The sequence below is a fragment of the Prionailurus bengalensis genome, chromosome A2 (assembly GCF_016509475.1).
Source record: "Prionailurus bengalensis isolate Pbe53 chromosome A2, Fcat_Pben_1.1_paternal_pri, whole genome shotgun sequence".
NCBI classification, from domain to species: domain Eukaryota; kingdom Metazoa; phylum Chordata; class Mammalia; order Carnivora; family Felidae; genus Prionailurus; species Prionailurus bengalensis.
In genome coordinates, this window is record NC_057348.1 from 20,702,541 (window position 1) to 20,723,624 (window position 21,084).

The 21,084-nt window shown below is 43.5% G+C and overlaps 1 protein-coding gene across 3 annotated transcripts; it reads left to right on the forward strand.

The window, feature by feature from the left end:
* The first annotated feature begins 2,652 nt into the window (after positions 1 to 2,652).
* On the forward strand, positions 2,653 to 16,613 carry IQCF3 (IQ motif containing F3). Of its 3 annotated transcripts, XR_006298348.1 has the most exons (4): positions 2,653 to 3,120; positions 15,371 to 15,415; positions 15,880 to 15,998; positions 16,164 to 16,257. XR_006298348.1 is itself a non-coding variant. In XM_043587476.1 (3 exons), exons 1-3 carry the CDS (start codon positions 14,944 to 14,946, stop codon positions 16,557 to 16,559), a joined length of 459 nt encoding a protein of 152 aa, XP_043443411.1. In that variant the 5' UTR covers positions 14,839 to 14,943; the 3' UTR covers positions 16,560 to 16,613. The 3 variants fall into 3 exon arrangements, 1 of the variants encoding a protein (XP_043443411.1); XR_006298347.1 differs by lacking the exon at positions 15,880 to 15,998 and having other exon boundaries at positions 2,656 to 3,120; positions 16,164 to 16,230; XM_043587476.1 differs by lacking the exons at positions 2,653 to 3,120; positions 15,880 to 15,998 and adding an exon at positions 14,839 to 14,961 and having other exon boundaries at positions 16,164 to 16,613.
* The last annotated feature ends 4,471 nt before the right edge of the window (positions 16,614 to 21,084 follow it).

Below are 21,084 nucleotides of genomic sequence, written 5' to 3' on the forward strand. Positions count from 1 at the left end.
TGAAAGCTGTCAGAGATACATCAGAAAACCTGCTGAACATTTTGCATGGATCCCCTCAGCATATGGCTGCACTAGATATTTCTAGAATTCCAGGAAGTCACAGAGATTCTGTATACTGGGACTAGTGAACACCATTTGATATTCTTCTCTGGGTCATTTCAGAAAGATTCTGCAGAATTATTTTGATGGATAGGTCTGTTGTTTAGATTTTTCCAAAACTTTTAAACCCTTGCTAAAAGGGCAGGGTAAGAATCCAAGATGTATTGATAATGAAACATAGTGGATTACTATTTTTATATTCCTGTGTGCTTCTGAATTTAATACCGTTTTAAAAAAGAGAAGAATGGTGTTACCCAAGAGGTATCCTCTGCAAGCTGGTTCTGTCCCTCTCCCGCCCACCAGTCTCCTTGTCACTTTCCTGGATGGTTCCAGGAGCATGAAGGGTGTGCTCCTGCCCTGATGAGGCACAGCGGGAGCCTGTGGGGCTGTCACCCCTTCCCCGAGCACACATACAAGGAAACCAAGCTTCCCAGCATGTCCGGAAGGAGGACGGTGTGAAACCATGCGAGAAAGGCCGTAGTGGTCTGTGCAGTCCTGAGATTGTGCCATGGGCTGCAATGAATGAGAGTGGTTTGGAGCCTGGTTCCAGGCTGTGTTCACCTGGCTCTGCATCTGGCCTGTGGGGGTAAGTGTGGCTTTAACACATTCCATCATTAGAAGCTCTTGGTCAGAATTCTCTACTGGTGACTGTTATTCTAGAAGGTTTACTGGGGGGGGGGGGGAGGTGCTGCTCTTCACTGTTACATGTGCTCTACGTATGACTGTATGTGCTTTGTTTACAAATCCTTTGGTACAAGAATCAAATTTTGATTTTTGAATTTTAATAAATGCAAGAATGCTGAAAAAAGACACCTGTATTTTGTTACTAAAACGTGATGGAAGTTGAAAATAAGGCAGTGGATAAAAATATAGCAGGGGTTCAACTTGTTAAAATCACTGTGTTGTACACCTGAAACTAATTTAACCTTGTGTATCAATGTACTTCGATTTAAAAACACACAAATGATCCAGGAGAGACTTCCACTTCTGATAATGCTGTGATAAGTAATTAGGATTAATCCATTTCCTGAGAATAACTGGAAGAACTGATCAAAATATATTTTTTTTAAATTTCTGCTTGAATGGATTGAAAAGTAACAATATAGGAGCTCCTGGGTGGCTCTGTCCATTAAGCATCCGACTTCGGCTCAGGTCATGATCTCATGGTTCGTGGGTTTGAGTCCCATGTCAGGTTCTGCGCTGACAGCTCAGAGCCTGGAGCATGCTTTGGATTCTGTGTCTGCCTCTCTCTCTCTGCCCCTCCCTCGCTTATGCTCTCTCTCTCAAAAATAAATAGACTTTTAAAAAAAGGAAAAAAATTAACAATATAGTAAAAAATTTCTGGGCCGTGATCTAAACTAAGAAAGAAATTAAAAGACGCAAGCCTGGCATTTGGGGGTTGTCCAACACCTATATCTCCAAGCAGATGCTTCCCGTGCCTTCCATGTGTCCCTCCCACCTCTGCCTGCATCTTCCAGCCTACACCTGTCTTCCCCAACCCCCTCATCCTGTTAACTTCACACTAACACCTTCCAACCTTAGATGGCTTCCTCTCTACATACCCCCTTTTTGTGGCTTTATTAAGTGCTTCTTAATAGAGTTTGATGAGTTTTCATAATTCTGTATTCCCTGATAACCACCATCCAAAATAAGATAAACAAATTTCTCTTTCTTTGTGCTGTTTGCAGGCAACACTTCTTACATTTTACCCCCAGATGTCAACTCCATTCTGAATTATCTTACCTATGGTTTAGTTTTGCCTGTTTTCTAACTTTATATAAATGGAATCATCATGTGAATGCTCTTTGATGTCTTTCATTTAGCATAATGTTTTTTGAGATTCATCTGTTATCGTGTGTATCAGTAGTTTGTTCACTTTTATTACCGTCTATTATTTCATTAAATGAATATACCACAATTTCTTTGTCTAGTCACCTGTTGGTAAACACTAGGGTTGTTTCCAACGTTGACCTCTTTGAATAAAGTTGCTATGAACAGGCACGCACAGCTCTTTTGCAGACATGTGTTTTCATTTCTCTTGTATAAATACCTATGAGTAGAACTGCAGAGTTATAGGGTGGATATATGGTTAACTTCATTAGAAACTGCCAAACCCCTTTCCAAAGTGCTATTTCTTACCTTCCCACCAGCAGTGTTATTAGAGATTCAACTGCTGTGTGTCTTTGCCATTGGGTATCTTTTCGTGTGCTTCCCAGCCATTCATAAACCTTTTGTGAAGCATTTAAGATTTTGCTCCAAACTCCTTGTTTCTAATGCTTATTTGGTTCCATTATTTGTTTGAACTGAAATGCGTGTAATTGAATTCTCTATTAATAAATGTTTAAATTGTCTCAACTTTATGTTTTTACCAACTAGCCAGAAATGACTGTCTCTATATACACTTTGGTGCCAGTGGGCCAGTATTTTCAGTGTGCTGCCTTTTTGGGCATTTGGCGTAGGAAAGAGTGGGAGGATTTCCACATTTTCACCAAAACAAACTCTACTTCTGGAACCATCCTGGTGCCTGAGTCATAGGTACACTTATGACATCATAACCCTGTCTCCTTCTTCCCTCTTCCTGCCGGGCTGTGGCTGGGAGAGCACAGACCTGGGGGCAGTGAAAACATTGAGCTCCTAATCATGGGGAATTTAGGGGATTGCAGACTGGAGGGGATTTGAACCATTTATGTCCCAAGTCATGGGCATTTGGTTTTGTGTAAGAGAGAGCCACCCAAAGTTACAGTCAGGGGAAGGTGGATTTGCACATTTAACTCAGGGTGCCAGTCCTACATTTAGGGTCTCTGGGCAAGGCAGGAGGTTGAGTGTTTGGTGGATTTGGCACAAAGTTGTACAAAGAGCACCTACCGATACCTTTCCCCTCTAAACTCTGATTACAGAAGGATGGCCAGTTTTGTGAAATCACAATAGAAGAAGACATTGATGAAACCAGATCAATGAAGAAGAAAGAGAAAAAAGAAAAAAATACAGCCTTCACCCACACCGCCACCCCCTCCACCAAAGGTGAGTGAGAGGTCCTCAAAGTTGAAGGTTAACTCCTAGTTGCAGCATCTCTGACCTGAGTCACTCAACAGTCATGGGTTGTCCTCTCTGTGCCCCATAGCATGGCATGATCCTGGAATTTGTCATCTGAATTAGGATCCACAGGTGAAAGATAGTGGTATCAATTATTCCTCAGGAACAATAAGCATAACCCCAGAACGTCCCTGGGCAACCAGGATGAATGGTTGGCCTATCCCAAGCTGGAGTGAGTAGGGATGGACTCATCCTTGATTATCTTCCCCTCTTAGTTCCTTCTCGGTCAGAGAAATGTGGGTGACTGAGGCACAGAGACTTGGTTGTAGGGAGGGAAACAAGTGGGGATCAGACCATGTCAAGCTGGGGAGTGGAATGGTGAGCCAGTGTAGGGAAGGCATTGCCACGAACAGGGAGAGCTGAGTGTAGAACTGTGTGTGTGTGTATGTGCACACATGTGTGCATGTATGCATGCTAACTAAAGTCAAGGGTGTGAGAACCAAGAAGAGTGAAAGTGAGAAATGAGTAAGACTCATTCTCACTCAGTAAGGACTCCAGACCATGTGGAGCAGGGAAACTTCTATACTGTGACTTCCCAGAGGGACACAGCAGGTTGTGGGTTGAGCTGGAGTCAGGCATGAAAGGTGAGCAAAGAATGCCACTTCTCCAGCCTCCCAAGTGGGATGTAAGGGAAGGGATATTGCACCCCAGGTAGGTGGCCAGGCCCATGTGCAACACGATACGTGATGTACTGGTTCCAGGCTGGCCAACGAGGTCCATGTCACCACGTGGTAGCTAGGACATATAAGGACCCTGAGATGCAGGGGACAGACAGTGTGACGTGTCCAGGTCCATTAATCAGAGAGGGGCAGAGACAGGACACCTATCTGGTCTACTGGCTCCCTGCCTAGTCTTCCTGAAATCCTGAGGAAGGGGACGTTGTTGACAAAGGATCAGGAACCATTCCTGGCACAGCCTGGAGCTGAGTTGGGTGGGGAATGTCCCCTGAGAGTCCCTTCTTTGTCTTTGCAACCTCTTCCCCCAAAGAAAAAGAAGCTCCCTGACCAAGAACAGAAAGCCATAAAGATCCAGGCCTGGTGGCGGGGCACCCTGGTGCGCAGGACATTGCTACATGCGACACTCAGAGCATGGATCATTCAGCAGTGGTGGAAGATGACACTGGCAAAGCTGCTGGAAAAGAGGAAACGAGCAGCCCTAGAGACCTACGCTCAGCAAGAATGGGCAGTGGTCAAGCTACAGTCCTTGGTCCGCATGTGGCACATACGCCAGCGATACTGCTGTTTGCTCCATGCTGCCCACATCATTCGGCTGTATTGGCGCTGGCATAGTTGCCATAGCCGTGGCTTTTTCCAGGGCAGCTATGACCTCACAGCATCCCATCTGGGACTAGAACTCAAGATTTTTCTGGGGTCACAGATTTGTCGGATTACAGACTGCATCCCCTTCCCAATAAAGAGCTAATCAGGTCTGCTCCAACTCTGTGTCACCAGATCTCTGTCACAAGCTCCAGGAGGTCCTGTGTCAGCAAAGGGTCAGGGAAAATGATGGCAGATACTGGGCATGTCACGGTCAGCTCTGAGGAAGTGGCCGAGGTCATCTGGGGTCCCTTGTGGAAAAGGATTCTAACTACCAGGTTCTGGGTGAGGGGGATCTGTAATTGATTAGCAGTGTCTGCCATGGGTAGGAGAGTTGGGGATGCAGGGCCAGCAACTCCACCAACTCCAGGGAGACTCCTTCACACTGTGGTCCATATAAATGGCACCTCCTGTAGTTATGCCACATGGAGGTTGTGTCCCCTGATGCCCTTAATTCTTCCATGTCTTCCCATTAAATGTAGAACAATTCAAAAAGCCCTCCCATGGTCTAGATAAGCCTGCAGGGTCTGGCCCTGACCACGTCGCCCTCTCCATGTCCTCCTTGGCCCACCCTGCTATTCAGACCTCCCCCGAACATTCCCATCTCAGCAGTTTGCACCTGCAGCCTCCTCTCCTTGGATGCTCTTACCAGGTGGAGCTCCCCCTCCATTCAGGTGTGTCTCTGTTCAGGTGCTCCATTCTCTCTCCTCAAGGAGACCTTCTTTGACCACCTTATTGAAATGCCTTCCCCACCTTACTGTACGCTCTAGCTCCTGACTCTGCTTTCCTCTTTTCAAAGTTCCCATCACTACCCAAGGTTATCTTGCCTCATTTTCTATTTTCTGTTGCCCCCACTAGAGGATGAGCTTCAGGAGAATAAGGACTCTGGGTTCAAATCTGTTTTCCCAGAACCTAGGTCAGTAGGTTCTGTTTCTTCATCTCTCTCCCTTTCCAATATGTTATTGTATGTATATTTTAGGTTTTGTATATCATGTCATTTTGTCATCTTAAAAAAAAAAAAAAGTCCCTTTCTGGGTTGGGAGACACTGCCCCGCCCAGGTCTAGCCAGTTAGTTCTTAAAGATAGCTAAGGACTCATCCCAGAGCACGCCTTTCATCTGCAAGCTAGCCTATTCAGTGAGGTATCTCCTTTCTCTCTGTCCTCTACACCCCATAGGGCTGTATTTCTCTGCCTTAATTATCCCAAGCCAGGTACTAGGCACCTGCCCACCCCCAACAGCTTAGGGGCCACAGAAAACACTCAAACCAGTCCATTCTAAACTGTTACCCTTTCCTGCCTTGCCTTTCCCACGCTGACATAGGCCATGGGAAAAGTTTTTCCCTCATCCTTGTCTTCTGCCACCTGACAAAAACCTGATAACCCTGTGTGACATGCGATGACCTCCTGTTTGAGACATTGAAGTATAATAAACTTTATTTTGTGCTTCTATTTTCTTGCAGCTGCACCTGACTGATCATCACATGAAAGAACACAAAACATGAATATAATTTAAGTAAAATTCACATAACCATTTTTAGATTAGCCATATAATATTAACGATTAATATAAGACTAAAAATTCAGTGGCCTTTAGTACCTTTGCCATGTTAAGCAACCACTGTCTTCTGTATCAAGTTCTAAAACATTTTCATGGTCCTAAAAGAAAATCCTGTACCCATTAAGGGGCACCTGGGTGGCTCAGTCAGCTAAGCATCTGACTCTTTATTTTGACTCAGGTCACAATCTCATGGTTGTGAAGTCGAGCCCCACATCGGGCTCCGTGCCTAGCATGAAGACTGCTTGGGATTCTCTCTCCCTCTCCCTGCCTCTCTGCCCCCTCCCACTCACACACACACTCTCTCTCTCAAAATAAATACATAAACATTAAAAAAGAAAGAAAGAAAACCAAAGAAAGGGTTCCTGGGTGGCTCAGTCCGTTAAATGTCCGGCTGCTCAGTCATGATCTCGCAGTTCATGGATTTGAGTCCTGCTTCGGGCTCTGTGCTGACAGCTCAGAACCTGGAGCCTGCCCCTCCCATGCTCATTCTCTGTCTCTCCCTCTCTCTCAAAAATAAATAAACATTAAAATTTTTTAAAATAAATAAATAAACATTTAAAATAATTTTTAAAAAAGAAAAGAAAACCTTATACTCATTAAGCGTTAATTCCCTGGTAGCCCGTCCTCCTGCCAGTGGCAACTGCCAATCTGCATTCTGTCTCCATAAGTTTACCTACTCTGGACTTTTCATATAAATGGAATAATAAAATATTTTGTCTGGTTTCTTACACTTCCTATGGTTTTGAGGCTCATCCACACCGTAGTATGCATCAGTACTTCATGACTTTGTATAGCTGATTAACATTGTGTGTCTATCTTTTTTAAATTTTTTTTTTCAACGTTTATTTATTTTTGGGACAGAGAGAGACAGAGCATGAACGGGGGAGGGGCAGAGAGAGAGGGAGACACAGAATCGGAAACAGGCTCCAGGCTCTGAGCCATCAGCCCAGAGCCCGACGCGGGGCTCGAACTCACAGACCGCGAGATCGTGACCTGGCTGAAGTCGGACGCCCAACCGACTGCGCCACCCAGGCGCCCCAACATTGTGTGTCTATACCAGCTTTTGTTTATCCACTCATTTTTTTTAACTTCTTAAAAAATCTATTTATTTTGAGGCAGAGGGCAGGAAGGGGCAGAGAGACAGGAAGAGAGAGAATTCCAAGCAAGCTCCGCACTGTCAGCACTGAGCCCCATGTGGGGCTCGAACTCACGAACCTCAAGACCATGACCTAAGCGGAAACCAAGAGCTGGACGCCCAACTGATGGAGCCACCCAGGAACCCCATTCCACTCATCTTTTGATAGATATTTGGATTGTGTGCACCTTTTGGCTACGTGAATAATGTCACTACAAATATTTAGCCACTACACGACATTACATTCCCACCAGTGGGGTACAGGGTTCTAATTTTTCTACATCTTTTCTGACACTTTTTTTTCATTTTTGCAAATTCTAGCCAACCCAGTGAGTGGGAAGTGATATCTCATTGCAGTCTGATTTACATTTCCCTCATGATGAATGATGTTGGGCATCTTCTTGTGCCTTTTGGTCATTTGTCCACCTCTGGAGAAAAGTCTGTTCAAGCTTTGAGAAACTTTTCATTAGGTTGTGGCTGTCTCTTTGCAGTTTCAATAAACATTTATGTAATGAATGACTACACAATCCTACCAGGACTTGAATTTGTGGCTTCACCATGGTTCACAGCCTATTTTCTGGAAACAGGTGCCCCACCATCCCTGAATGAATCTCTCAGACAACCATCCTAGGTCCTTCATACCCAGTTGACATGTTATTCTAGGATTTTTGGAATTATTATGTCTCTCTGGCAATGCTTCCATGTGTGTATGTGTGTGTGTGTGTATATATGGGCAATGGAAGGAGGATCTATTGGTCTCACCATTTCATCTACAGATACTGCTCTCTCTGTTGGTTTTCATCTCTCTATGTGTCTCGGTCTATCCCTCATAATTCTGTCTCTCATTATATCTATAATCTGTTCCTCAGTATCTTTCTCCCCCAGTCTGAGCCTCCCTCTGTCCTACACATTTCATGATGTCATGTCTCCTTGTCTCTGTTTTTCAATTCACTGGATTTTCTGGATCTGTACCTTTCTGGTGGAGATCATTAATAGCTAACCTGCCTTAGATGTATTTCTTCTCTTCTAGGTCTTGCTTGCCCCTTATCCCTAAGAGCCCCTCAAAGATGAGATGGAGAAGTCTCATGGAGGGTACCAATATGGTTGCTCCTGGATGATGGAGGCATGCACCTAACCTAAACTCAGCCTAGGACGTGCAAGTACTTAGAAATGTCAGAATATTTTACACATGTGGCCACAGCGATTGGTTCAGGAATGAGTGCATGACATAAGTCAGGCCATTGAGTCTCTGTTGTGGTGCTGTATTGAAACTCCTAGGATTACCAACTATAAGGATTATGAAACCGGAGCTGCTAGGGGCACCACATGGAAATAGCTGAGAATGGAACTGACACAGAGTAAAGTGGATCCATCAGTTGCCAAGAGAAAGACTAAGCCGTGAGGATTCCTTTGGGCCTCTGGAGCCAGCCATGCCTGAAGCTACAACTACCTATACTATGGGAATTTGTTTTGTGAGCCAATAAACCTTCATTTTCACTTATGTCAGTTTGTTAAAACAGCAAAAAAAAAAAAAATCTCACTAGATTGATAAACATTTAAATATTACTCAGGGATCAAAAAGAATGAAATCTTGCCATTTGCAACAATGTGGATAGAGCTAGAGTGTAGTATGCTAAGCGAAATAAGTCAGAGAAAGACAAATATCATATGATTTCACTGATATGTGGAACTTAGGAAACAAAAGGAAGTGCCTGGGTGGCTCAGTTGGTTAAGTGTCCAACTTCGGCTCAGGTTATGATCTCATGGCTGGTGGGTTTGAACCCCACGTTGGGCTCTGTGCTGACAGCTTGGAGGTTGGAGCCTGCTTCAGATTCTGTGTCTCCCTCTCTCTTTGCCTCTCCTCTGCTCGTGCTCTGTCTCTCTCTCTCAAAAATAAACATTAAAAATTTTTTAAATAAAAAAAAGAAAACAGGTGAATATAGGGGAAGAGAAGGAAAAATAAAATAAGATAAAAACAGAGAAGGAGGCAGACCATAAGAGACTCTTAAATACAGAGAACAAACTGAGGGCAGCTGGAGGGGAGGTGCCTGGGGAGATAGGCTAAATGGATGATGGGCATTAAGGAAGATATTTGTTGGGATGAACACTGGGTGTTACATGTAAGTGATGAATCACTAAATTCTACTCCTGAAACCACTGCTACACTATATATTAACTAACTTGAATTTAAATTTTTAAAAAAGACTTAAATAAAATGTAAGGACAAAAAAATTAAAAGAGATTGAATTTGATGTGAACTGCTTCTCAGAAAGTGGTTTTCAAAAATTAGTTTTTGAGTTATAAACCTGACAGAAGGTGTGCCTAGGGAATTCTCAAATAAGTGTGGAGTTATCTCTCATTTAATGAACCCAGTTCTTCTAATGCTGTGTAGTGTGGTGAAAAGGGAAAGTGCTATAGATTGATGGGTAAATCAGCTAATTATCTAGAATCAGAATGAATGAATGTGAATCTAATCATGGATTGGTCACCTATGAGCCAAATGTGGTGTCTTTAGCCTAGTTCAACAAGTCAGCAGGCAGGAGTCATGGGCAACCATCAGCCGTTTCATGAAACAACTGTGTTAGGAATGAATAGAATTGTAAGGTCCTTCTCTTGCCTCACTCGACTTACACAAAGCACATGTGTGCAGTCTTCACTTCTAGGATAACCTCTGAGCTGTGTCTCTTAAAGAAAGTGGACATCCTATTATATGTGTTGGATCGAAATAGAGCAGTGCTTTTCAAACTGTAGCATACATCACAATCATGTGAGGGGGCTCATCAAAGCAGATTGCTGGCCCCACCCAACATATCTGATTTAGTTTACAGGGTCCCAAGAATGAGTATTTCTAGTATGTTTTCTAGGTAATGCTGTGGCTACTGTTCTAGGGAACCCCACTTTGAGAACCACTGGGGTAGATCTTAACTATGTGGTCACTGTGAAGGACAGCATGACCAAAATAGCAGAGCCGCACATAAATTGGAGGTTTATTTCTCTTTTCCAAAGAAGTTGAGAAATAGGTGTCCAAACCCCGGGATGGCACTTCACAGGGTGAAGAATCCTAGCCCCTTCTACCTTGTTACTCTGCTGTATACAGTCTATGAGCCCAAGATCACCTCATGATCCCAAACGGCTGTTTCAACTTCAACAATCCCCTCCACAATCTAGCCAGCGAGGAGGAAGGAGAAGGAGAAAGGCATATTCCTTCTCTTTTAGGGCATATCCTTGAAGTTACATATGCCACTCTTGTCCATAGCTCAAAGGAGGTAACAGAAGACCGAATAAAAGGGGAGATATACCATATAGTTATTGATAGAATGACTCAACATTGTAAAATTGCAAGTTATCTCCAAGTTGATCTCCAGGTGGAACTCAATTCCTATAAGAATCTGATCAGGAGTTTTTGGGAACTTGACAAGCTGATAAAAAATCATATTAAGTAAGTGTCCACAATCAGTTAAGACGGTTTTGACAAAAAGACTAGAGCTAGGAGTATGGTAAAGCACATGAAAATACATCAAAAGACTGTAATAATAACAGTGTGTAGTTGAGACACTAAGAATCTAAGGTGAGGAGTAAACATTTAAATACGGATTTGTTGGATTTCCCTCATCCCATTCTTTTCCTTCATGTGTACAGCTGGCAATAGCCCCTCCTCCACCCTGGCTGAAGAGAGTTTTCTTTTCTGCCTAAGTTGAACCAGAGAGGATCTAGACTCCAATATTTCAGTCATGGCGGAAGGCAGAGGTGAAGGCAGAGGTGGCGGAAGGCATACTAAAATGGAGCAATTAATTGAAAGTGTGTAGGCTAGACAGTGAGGCCTCCAACCCTTGGTGCCAGCTCAGCTCCCTGAAGGCTTGCAGTCAGTCAGGTTTCATTCCACTCTCTGACTTGAGGTTCTGGGATTCCCTTCTGGGACATCAGTCAATTATTGCTACGCAAATGCTGCATGGCGGACTGCCACAAGCCTCAGTGGCAGGCAGCAGTAAGCATGCTGACCTAGGCTGTGTTTAGCTGGGGTAGCTTGTCTAGAGAAACTCTGCCCCACGTTTCTCATCCTCTTCTTCATACCCCGGGCACTTCCTTGTTGGCAATGGCAGAAGTCCAAGAGGGTAAACATAAATTGGCAAAGACTTTCAAAGCCAAGGCCAAACTTGCATGTCATCATTCCACCTTATTCTGTTGGCCAAAGCACATCACACTGCCAATCTAAGGCACAGGAAGATAGATTCTGTCCCCTTATGGGAAGAAACTACAAAGTCCCATAGGAAAAAGTATGAATGTAAGACCACTAAAGCAATCTACCACAAGCTCCAAAGAATAAAACAAATGAATGCTAATTTGGGGGGTCCCCCACTGAAACAAAACCCAACTCTGCCTTATTAACCTACTCTGAGTGGTACCAGTTAAGAAACCGCACCCATGCACCCTGAGCTTCCCTTTGGCATTTTAGTGCCACGCTCACACACATGAATAAACAACCAAGGATCATTAACATGAGAGACTGAAATAAAAAGAAAAAAGGGGACTTAAAAGAAAAGAGATCGTACTGGGAACAGAAGAAAAAGGTTTAAAAAGCCAAACTTAACAATTACCACTACTATTCTCTTTTTTTTAAATGTTTATTTATTTTTGAGAGAGAAAGACAGAACACGAGCCGGGGAGGGGCAGAGAAAGAGGGAGACACAGAATCCGAAGCAGGCTCCAGGCTCTAAGCTGTTGGCACAGAGCTGGTGGGGCTGGAACCCATGAACCATGAGATCATGACCTGAGCCAAAGTAAGATGCTTAACTGACTGAGCCACTCAGGTGCCCCTATTACTACTATTCCTAATAAAAGATAACAAATCAATGAAATAAGAATACTGTGCTATAAAAGAATAATCCAAGGACAAGAAAGAGCTCTTGAAAGTTAAGACTTTTAAAAATGGAGAATACCTTCTAAAAAAAGTAGAATAAAAAGACAAAGAAAATAGTGTAGAAAATATTGGAAAATTAGAGGATCAATCTATGATCTAATAGGTTTTCTCTAAGTATTAAAATGGAGAAAATTAAAAGGTAGAAATGATTTTTAAAAAACTAATACAATAAAGTTTCCAATAGTTGAATAATACAAATTTTATAAACTAATGTGCCCCATACAGTGAGTGGGGCAGGGAGTGGGGGAACATCTCAGAGAGGCTGAGAACAACATGTCTAGTGGGTGTGAGGGATCTGGGATGGTTGGCTCAGAAATGTTGGGACAGTTGTTTCTAGGGAGTAGGATTTGAACCCTGATGAAGACATAAATCTAAGACCTAGATGGAATCATGTATTCCTTCACTATGCAATCACTTATTGAAACAACAGTAATTTCAGAACATCCTAAAAACTAAAGATAAGGGATAAGGAGAAAATCTTAAAAGTTTCCAGAGAGGAAAAAATAAGTCACATCATATGGAGAAAGGAATCAGAGTAACATTAGACCTCTAGGAAAACAGTTAAAGCAATTCCTCAAAATTCTGAGGGAAAACTATTTTCAGTCTAGAATTCCATACTCAGCAACACTATCAATCAGATTTGAAGGTGTAAAAAAAAGTCATTTTCAGACATGCAAATCTCTACATATTGATATCCATATACTTTTCCTTAGGAAACTATCATAACATGTGCTCTATCCAAAATAGGGACTAAATCCAAGAAAGAGGGAGACCCAATGTGCAGGATCATGTTCTGTCACTTGGTGAAGACCTCAGTGTAAGATGTAAACCAGAATTTAACAGGAAAATATGTGACCCTGGATGAGAAAGCACTAATTTAAAAAATTTCAAAAGCACAATTACAAAGGGAGAAATGGATGGAATGATACCTGTGCAATGAATAACACCATGAAGAAAGTCAGCTGGCCGATGATTGTTGGGGAGAGAATATTTGTAACATCTATCCACAAAAGGTTGTCCAAGGAAGTCATCCAAGAGGATGATGGGAATCCAACAGAAAAAAATAGGCCAAGGACTCTATCAGGCAATTACACAGAGATGCTAGAAGGTCAAGATGAAATAATCATAAGAGCTGAAAGACACAGAGCAGTACTAAGACCAGGTGCCATTCCAAGGACTTCACCTTCATGAATCTCCACAAGAGCTCCTTGGAGGAAGAACCATGTTTCTATCTTCACTTTGCCCAGGAGGAAACAGACACCACTGGAAGACTTGCTCAAGTGCACACAGCTAGAAAGGGTCTGTGTCAAGGTTGGATCCCTGTTATTCACCCTGAAGAATCCTGCTCTGCTCAAGTCCCTAGTGAGAAAAATGCAAATTAAAAGAGCAAGGTGACACCACTTCACGTCTTTCAGTTCGGCGAAAATTAGGTGGTGATTGACAGAGGTTGCACTGGTGGTGCCACTGTGGAAAACAATCTGTCAGCATTTAGTAGCATGGAGGAACCACCTGTCCCATGACACAGCAAGCCACCCCTGTGTGCATTCCCTGGAGAATGCCTCCCATGGAGGCACAGACACATGCGGGAAGATGTTCCTCATGGCACTCTCTGCCATGGCTTAACTCATCTGTGGGGCAGAGAGTAGGGAAACAGGTTATCCTGGGTCATGAGCACATAGGGAGTCCCTATCTGTTGTCAAATTGTATATATATTTAAACATTTTCATGATAAAAAGCTTTTATGAAGTTGTGCAAGAAAGGATAGGGAACCAGAATGTGCTCCATGGCACAGTGGTCAGTGGCACTCACAGAGTCATGATAATATAAACACTAAATTGCGATTGGGGACCTAAATGGCAGCAAGTGACCTAGTGGGGAAGATGAAGGGAGAAAAAGTGAGGTTTTGGGGATGGGGCAGAAAGCCAAGTCCTCATCTTTTTTGGTGGAGAGTTAAGGTCTTGAAATGAAGAGACCACGTCAGCATGTCACTGAGGTCTGTAGGGGGCTATCCAGAGTCAGTCAAGAGATGAAAGTGAGCGTGCCTGTGAGATGGCAGTGGGGACAGCCAGAGGCAGCTGGTCTTGGAGGCAAGCCTGAATAACTAAGTGACTCTTTCAAATATGACCATTGCTACCACTAGAGGAATCTACACTGGGGAACACTGTCTCTTACATAATGACTCATGTTTGGAAAATTCCTCCAGCCCAGTAAATTTCAGACACTGAGTGGAAGGGCTTATTTTGTTTTAAGGAACATATATTGGCTTGTTAGGCACCAAACAACTGTAGAAATACAGGGGTTCGGCAGCTGGAGGGGAATAGAAATAGGCTGAGGTACCTCCATCCTGACCCTTCCTTACCCCCTTCTGCTCACCCTCCATACTCACAGTCTCACATACTCACATACTCACTAATTAAAAGAAGGATTTTCCCACATACTGAGGAAGGGCATGGAGGCAAAGAAGGCAAGACACAGGAAGCACCCTGAGCCCAGGAACCTTCCTCTGCACTGTGTAAGCAGCTCTCCTTAGTGATGATGACAGGAAAGTCTTGTGGGTGGGCCAGACTAGAGGTCATCCTTTAGACAGGACAGATTCACGGGGGCTATGGTTTCCCCAAGGACAATCCCTGGTCAATCCCTGGCAGGAGGGAAATGGGTAGATGTTTCCTCTTTACCCAACAAATTTGAGGCAACCTGGTCCCTGGATCATAGTTGCCCTTGTGACATCATGGCTATCTCCTCCTCTCCCACCCTTCCTGATTCTGCCAGGACCAATGGAGCAGCAACCAGAGGGGGTGTGAACACCTGAACTACTGCCCCAAACCATGGGCGGTAAATGCTGTGTAAGACAGCCAAACACCCCCTCCCTGGAAGTAGGGAGTTAGCCCATGGCAGAGGGAAGCACCAGATGACTTCAAAAGGACTCAGGAGGGGCACCTGGGTGGCTCAGTCAGTTAAGCGTCCCACCCTTGATTTGGGCTCAGGTCATAATCTCACAGTTGTGAGATTGAGCCCTGTGTTGGGCTCCATGCCATGGAGCCTGCTTGGGATTCTCTCTCTCCCGCTCTCTGCCCCTCCCCCACTCATGCTCCCTCTCTTCCTCTCTCACATTAAATAAATAAACTTTTTTTTTAAATCTTAAAAAAAAAAAAAAAAAAAAAAGGACTCAGAAAGAATGGGGAAGTAGACCTGTGAGGACTTTGCACAGAAACTGGTCCTCACTCATGCTTTCTCTCTATATTCTGATTGCAGAAGTCTGGTCCAGATAAGGATGCACTAGAGACTGAGAAGCTGAAGGTAGGTGGAGCCTAGGAGCATGAGAGAACCACAGTTCATTGACCATCTGAACACAGAGTTCTTGAAAGTGAAGGATCCATCTCTGGTCCCACAGCTGAGAAGTCAGCTCAGTGTTGCTCTCCTGTCCCCATAAATTCCCTCCCTATTCTGAGTGAGCTACGTTAAGTATGAAGAGACAGCAAAGAGGTGAGGAATCAGGATGCGGACAGGCCACTGGAAGGTGGGGCACAGTAGTGGGAACTGGAAATCCAGAGAAAGTAAAGCCTGGGTTTAGAAGGATATAGCGGTGACTGAAAGGTAGTGGAAATCAAAAGAAGTGAGGTAAAGGAAAACCCTCAAGGGGCTATGGGTTGGCATGAGGCATCAGGAGGCAGCATCATAGGCTGGAATTTGGGTTGAGATGTAGGCCATAAATGCAGAGGTTCATCCTCAGAGGACCTTTTGGTTCCTCACACTCATGGCAGGTCTTCTGGATCAGAAATTGTTTCCACAGAACCTGTGAAGATCACAGGGCAAGCATATCGCCATTTTGTAGATGAGGACACTATGACTCAGAAGATGACCAATACGTCTATGGCCACAGGTAAGGTAGAAGTAGAGGCAAAACCCCACCCAGGACTCCTGGGTCCTCAGAACCACCAGGGGAAAGGCTAGTTAAGAAAGAAGATCAGAGCTCCTTCGTGGCAGACACCAGACTTGTGGTTGTTCATAACAAATTCATGTGGAGTCCTCTGCTTTGCTTGGTTAGAGGCTTTGTCAAAAACGCCACAGAGCAAGAATCAAGGCAGCTGAGAAGATCCAGGCTTGGTGGCGTGGCACCCTGGTACGTCGCACCCTGCTGGTGGCAGCCCTCAGGGCCTGGATGATTCAGCTCTGGTGGAGAACACTTGTGTGGAGGCGGGTTCTTAAGCAGCGACGGGACCTGTTGAAGATCTATGTAATCCAGGAGGAGGCGGCAGTCAAGCTCCAGTCCTGGGTTCGCATGTGGCAGTGCCATCGACGTTACTGCCAAATATGCAATGCTGTCTGCATCCTTCAGGCCCCAAAGAGCTATTTTGCCTTCCAGACCAGTGATATTCTACAGGCACAATATGAAGTCACTCCCAACCAGCCGGAGTTCCATATTGAAATCCTATCAGTCTAAAAGTACCAGAGGGTGGAGAACTACTCCACTGCACCCCAATAAATGTCTGACCAGATTTTGTGTGTCTCAGTGACTCCTACACCATGAAGACCCCAAGGCCTCCACCTTCTATGTGGGAAAAGACAGATATCTCTCCCCCCACTCCCACCCTTTAGTGCTGACTGACAGTGGCCATATGCCACTGGCTCTATCCAAATCAGAAACTGCTACCTGAGGCTCTTCTCACACATCAAGAGCCAAGTGTACCATTCCATAGCCCTGGCACCATTATCTCCTGATCTTGCAGTTGGGAGCAGTTAGGCTTTATATTCCCAAAGACTCCAGGCACCTCTTCTTATGAGAGTTGCCTTTGAATCCATGCTCTGTTAGCCTGCCATCATGAGCCAGCTGGGGCTTGCACCCATTGGCTGTCTATTTGGCAAGCCCCTAGACAGAAGTCAGACACTTTGCTGGCTCTTGAGAGCAGTACAGCCCATAGAATTCACAGGAGGCTGACCTTAGTGGTGACTAGGCACAAGGTTTTTCAAGTTTTGTGCTAATTTAGATGCTGTTTTCTTTGGGAAATAGCAGGTATCATGATCTTAAGGAACCTCAGCTCTGCTTCCATCCTCAGGACCAGCTTCTCCAGGGTGCTGAAACACAAATAGGGCTCCCACTGATATCATTGCCACCCTATGTGTGACACCATTCTTAGTAACTTCAGTATTAACTTAGATGATGCTCCAAGCCCCTTGCCTCTTACCTCCAGTGATTTTGACTTCCATTTTACCTGAATCACCCACTCCTATAATTGCACCAGAGATTGTTGCTTTTCAAGCTGCCTTTAAGGAATGGCCTTTAAAAAAAAAAAGTGTCCAATCCATCATATACTAATTCTTTTGTAAAACAATAAAAATGAATTGTGGGAAAAAACAAGTAGAAAAGGTATACAGAATATAAGGCTTACTTTTGTTAGGCTGGACACACATAAAATTTCTGTTTCAATTTGCTATACAAATTTCTAAGTGCTTAATCTCAATCTTTGTACTTAATCTCAGTGGTAGCAAATGCTCACCATACTTTGGGTGGCATTGTCCTGGTCCTTGTCATAACTGACCACAGCAACACCAATACTGATTTTAATAATCTTGGTCTCTAACTTTTGCTTTCTATGCTTTAGGGAAGAAGTCAGAAAACTATGGCTTGCAGTTGAGTGGTTGTGATTGTGACATCAATCCTAAAATACTATTTCTGTAAAATACTTCACAGAAAAAGTTTGTCAACCTCTGTGTTAGAGTCGCTGATTCTTATGCATTGATCCAAATGTTTCTTCAGTCCTAATAAGGACTTCCCAAAGATTGACCTTACCAGTATTGTACTACCCTTTTCCCCAGCTCAGATTCCATTCTCTGTCAAGGATTCTCTTACAATTTTACCACTGTTGGCCCTCTCTCTCCACCTTTGTGTGAACCCAACCCTTCACCTACTTCATCCACAAGAAAAGCTGAATTTCCGTGAAGAAAAACAAATCACCATATTGCGTGGTTTGGGTTTATCTTCAAGACCACAGATGGGCAGACTTGCTTCTCAAGACACTTCTCTGTAAATTTGTTTTTTGACCTGAAGATTTCACATCACTTCCTTTTTCTTCAAATGCGCTATTCTTCCTCTTTTCCTTTTGACCTCAAATGATGATATCACTACACCCTTAACTGAGAAAATGGCAGCAGACTGGACTTCCGTCTCCCTACTGTCTCATCCTCCATCTCAGCTGGCCTTTTTTACCACACTCATTGCCTTCCTTGAGTTGAAGTGAATTATCTTTGCCCCATCCAATGCCACCCCTTCCACTTTGCTCTTCTGGTGCTCTTCTTTTCCTTTTGCCCACTGACACCTCCTGCCTTTGCAATGATGTTGTTCTGTAATTTCATTTGTTTCTCTGAACTGGTTTCTTGCTTTTCACCAAATCATTTACATCAGCATAAGTATCCTCCACCATTAAAAAGTCCATTCTTGACTACCTCCTATCCAGTTCTTTGCATCTTCTTAGAGCAAAACATGTTGTCACTGTTTCCTCTCTCGCTCTTCCCATTCTCTCATAAATTCACTCCAATTGGTCTTTCCTTCCCCCCAATTCCACGGAAGCTACACTGGTCAAGGGTATTGATTGAGAGAGATTGTTTACAAAAATGACCAAAATTACTGTCCTCCTTGTATCCATGCACCTTTGCAATGTGACTTTGTAGCTCGATCAATAACAGACAGAGGCTACTTAACCTCCTCTTGTATCTAGGCCTCCCTGTGACTTTCTTTGGCCAATAGTATGCAGTAAAAGTGATATTGTGCCGGTTGCAAGCCTAGACTTTAAGAGGTCTTAAACAACCATCTCCCGTGCGAACAAGGAGATTACCACTGTTGCATGAGACAACATATGGGACAGAGATGAGCTGTCTCTGATGAGGCCATCTTACATCACCAGCCCCCATCACACCTACCAACGGACCACATATTTTTAGCGAACCCAGTTGAGAACAGAAAAATCACCCAGATGATCCTAGCTCAAATTGTCACTCCACAGACCCGTGAGTTCTATAAATGGTTATTGTTTTGAGTCTCTATGTTTTGGTGGTTGGTTGAACAACAAAAACTAACACCATCTAAAATCACCAACTAACTTGCTTACATGAAAATGGTGAATCCTCTGTTCTCTGCCTTCTCTCTGTATCAGACTACAAGTTGACAACTCTCTCTTACTTGAAACAGTCTGTTTGGCTTCAGGAACATCACACTCTCCTGCTTTTTCTTCACTGGCTGCTTTTTGTTAATCTTATCAATGGCTTCTTCATTGATGAGCCTCTAACCTATGAGGGGCTCAATCATAAAAGTTCTTTTAGTCCCTCTTAATGTGTACTCCCAGATAACATCATCGACATGGTCTTAGCTATCTGCTATATTCTGATGCCATTCAAATCTACATCACCATCCCTGATAGCTCCTCTGAATTCCATACCCAACGTATGACTTCCCACTTAATGTCTTGCTTTGATGTCTAATAGGTTTTTTCAAACATAATGTGGCAGACAGGACGCCCACACTTCATGATTTTATCCAAAATTGCTTCTCCTTGTGCCTTGACCATTCACCACATCTGTTTGATTCAAATTCTCTTCTGAACCCTCCCTTTTACTTATCTCTATCCATCCCCATTCACATCAGTCCATCAGCAAATGCAGTCAGCTGCAGCTCTGCAATATAGTAATATCTACAATACAGTAGATAGTAGGATTGGAGAAACTGGATCTTATGTAGATGCTCTTGGGAATGTAAAATGGGGTAGCTGATGTGAAAATAGTTTGATGATCTCTCAAAAGTTAGGTGTAGAGTTACCATAAGACCCAGAAATTCCACTCTTAGGTATATATCCAAGAAAATTGAAAACACAAAAGCTTCCACAAAAATTTCATAGTAGAATAATAGCCAGAAAAGTGGATGCAACCCAAATGACTATTCAAACTGTGGTACATCCATACAATGCACCGCTGCTCAGCAGTAAAAAGGAACAAACTACGGATACATGGAACAATTTATATGGGTCTCAAACTAACCAATTCAGGGTAAACCCCCTCTGTCTTTGTCCTCTACATCCAGAAAGCCATAATCCTCTGCCTTAATCATTCGAAGCCAGGTATTAGACATGTATATAGCTTAGAAACCACAGAAATGACTCAAACCAGACAATCTTAACCTGTTTACCCTATCCTTCCTTGCCTTTCCCACTCTGACAGAGGCCATGGGAGAAGCTCTTTTCTTACTCCTGCTTTCTGCCACCTGACTAAAACCTGATGCTTCCCTGTGATCCTGTGTGACATGCAGTAACCTCTGCTTTGGGACCTGTAAGTATAAGTTTGGGGAGCTAATTAGTAACAAAAATACAAAGGAAAGAATAAATCTCACTGGAAGATAAATATATAGTAAAGTTAGTGGATTAATTACTTATAAAGTTTGTATGTCAAAACTACAATTTGAGATCACCTGTCAGAATGGCTAGAATCTAAAAATGAGAAATAACAAGTGTTAGCAAGGATACAGAGGAAAAGGTTGTGGGAATGTAAATTGGTACAGACATTTTGGGAAAGCAATATGGAGGTTACTCAAAAAACTAAAAATAGGGGGTACCTGGGTGACTCAGTCGGTTAAGCATCCAACTTCAGCTCAGGTCGTGATCTCACAGTTCATGGGTTCAAGCCCTGCGTCGGGCTATGTTCTGACAGCTCAGAGCCTGGAGCCTACTTCAGATTCTGTGACTCCCTCTCTCTCTCTGTGCCCCTCCCCAACTTTCCCTCTGTTTCTCTCTCTCTAAATAAATAAACATTAAAAAAATTAAAAATAGAAATACCATATGATCTAGTAATTCCACTACTGGGCATTTACCCAAAGAAAAGAAAAAACTAATTCAAAAAGACATCTGCAGTTGTATGTTTATTGTAGCATTATTTACAATAACCAAGATCTGGGGGCACCTGGGTGGCTCAGTCAGTTAAGCATC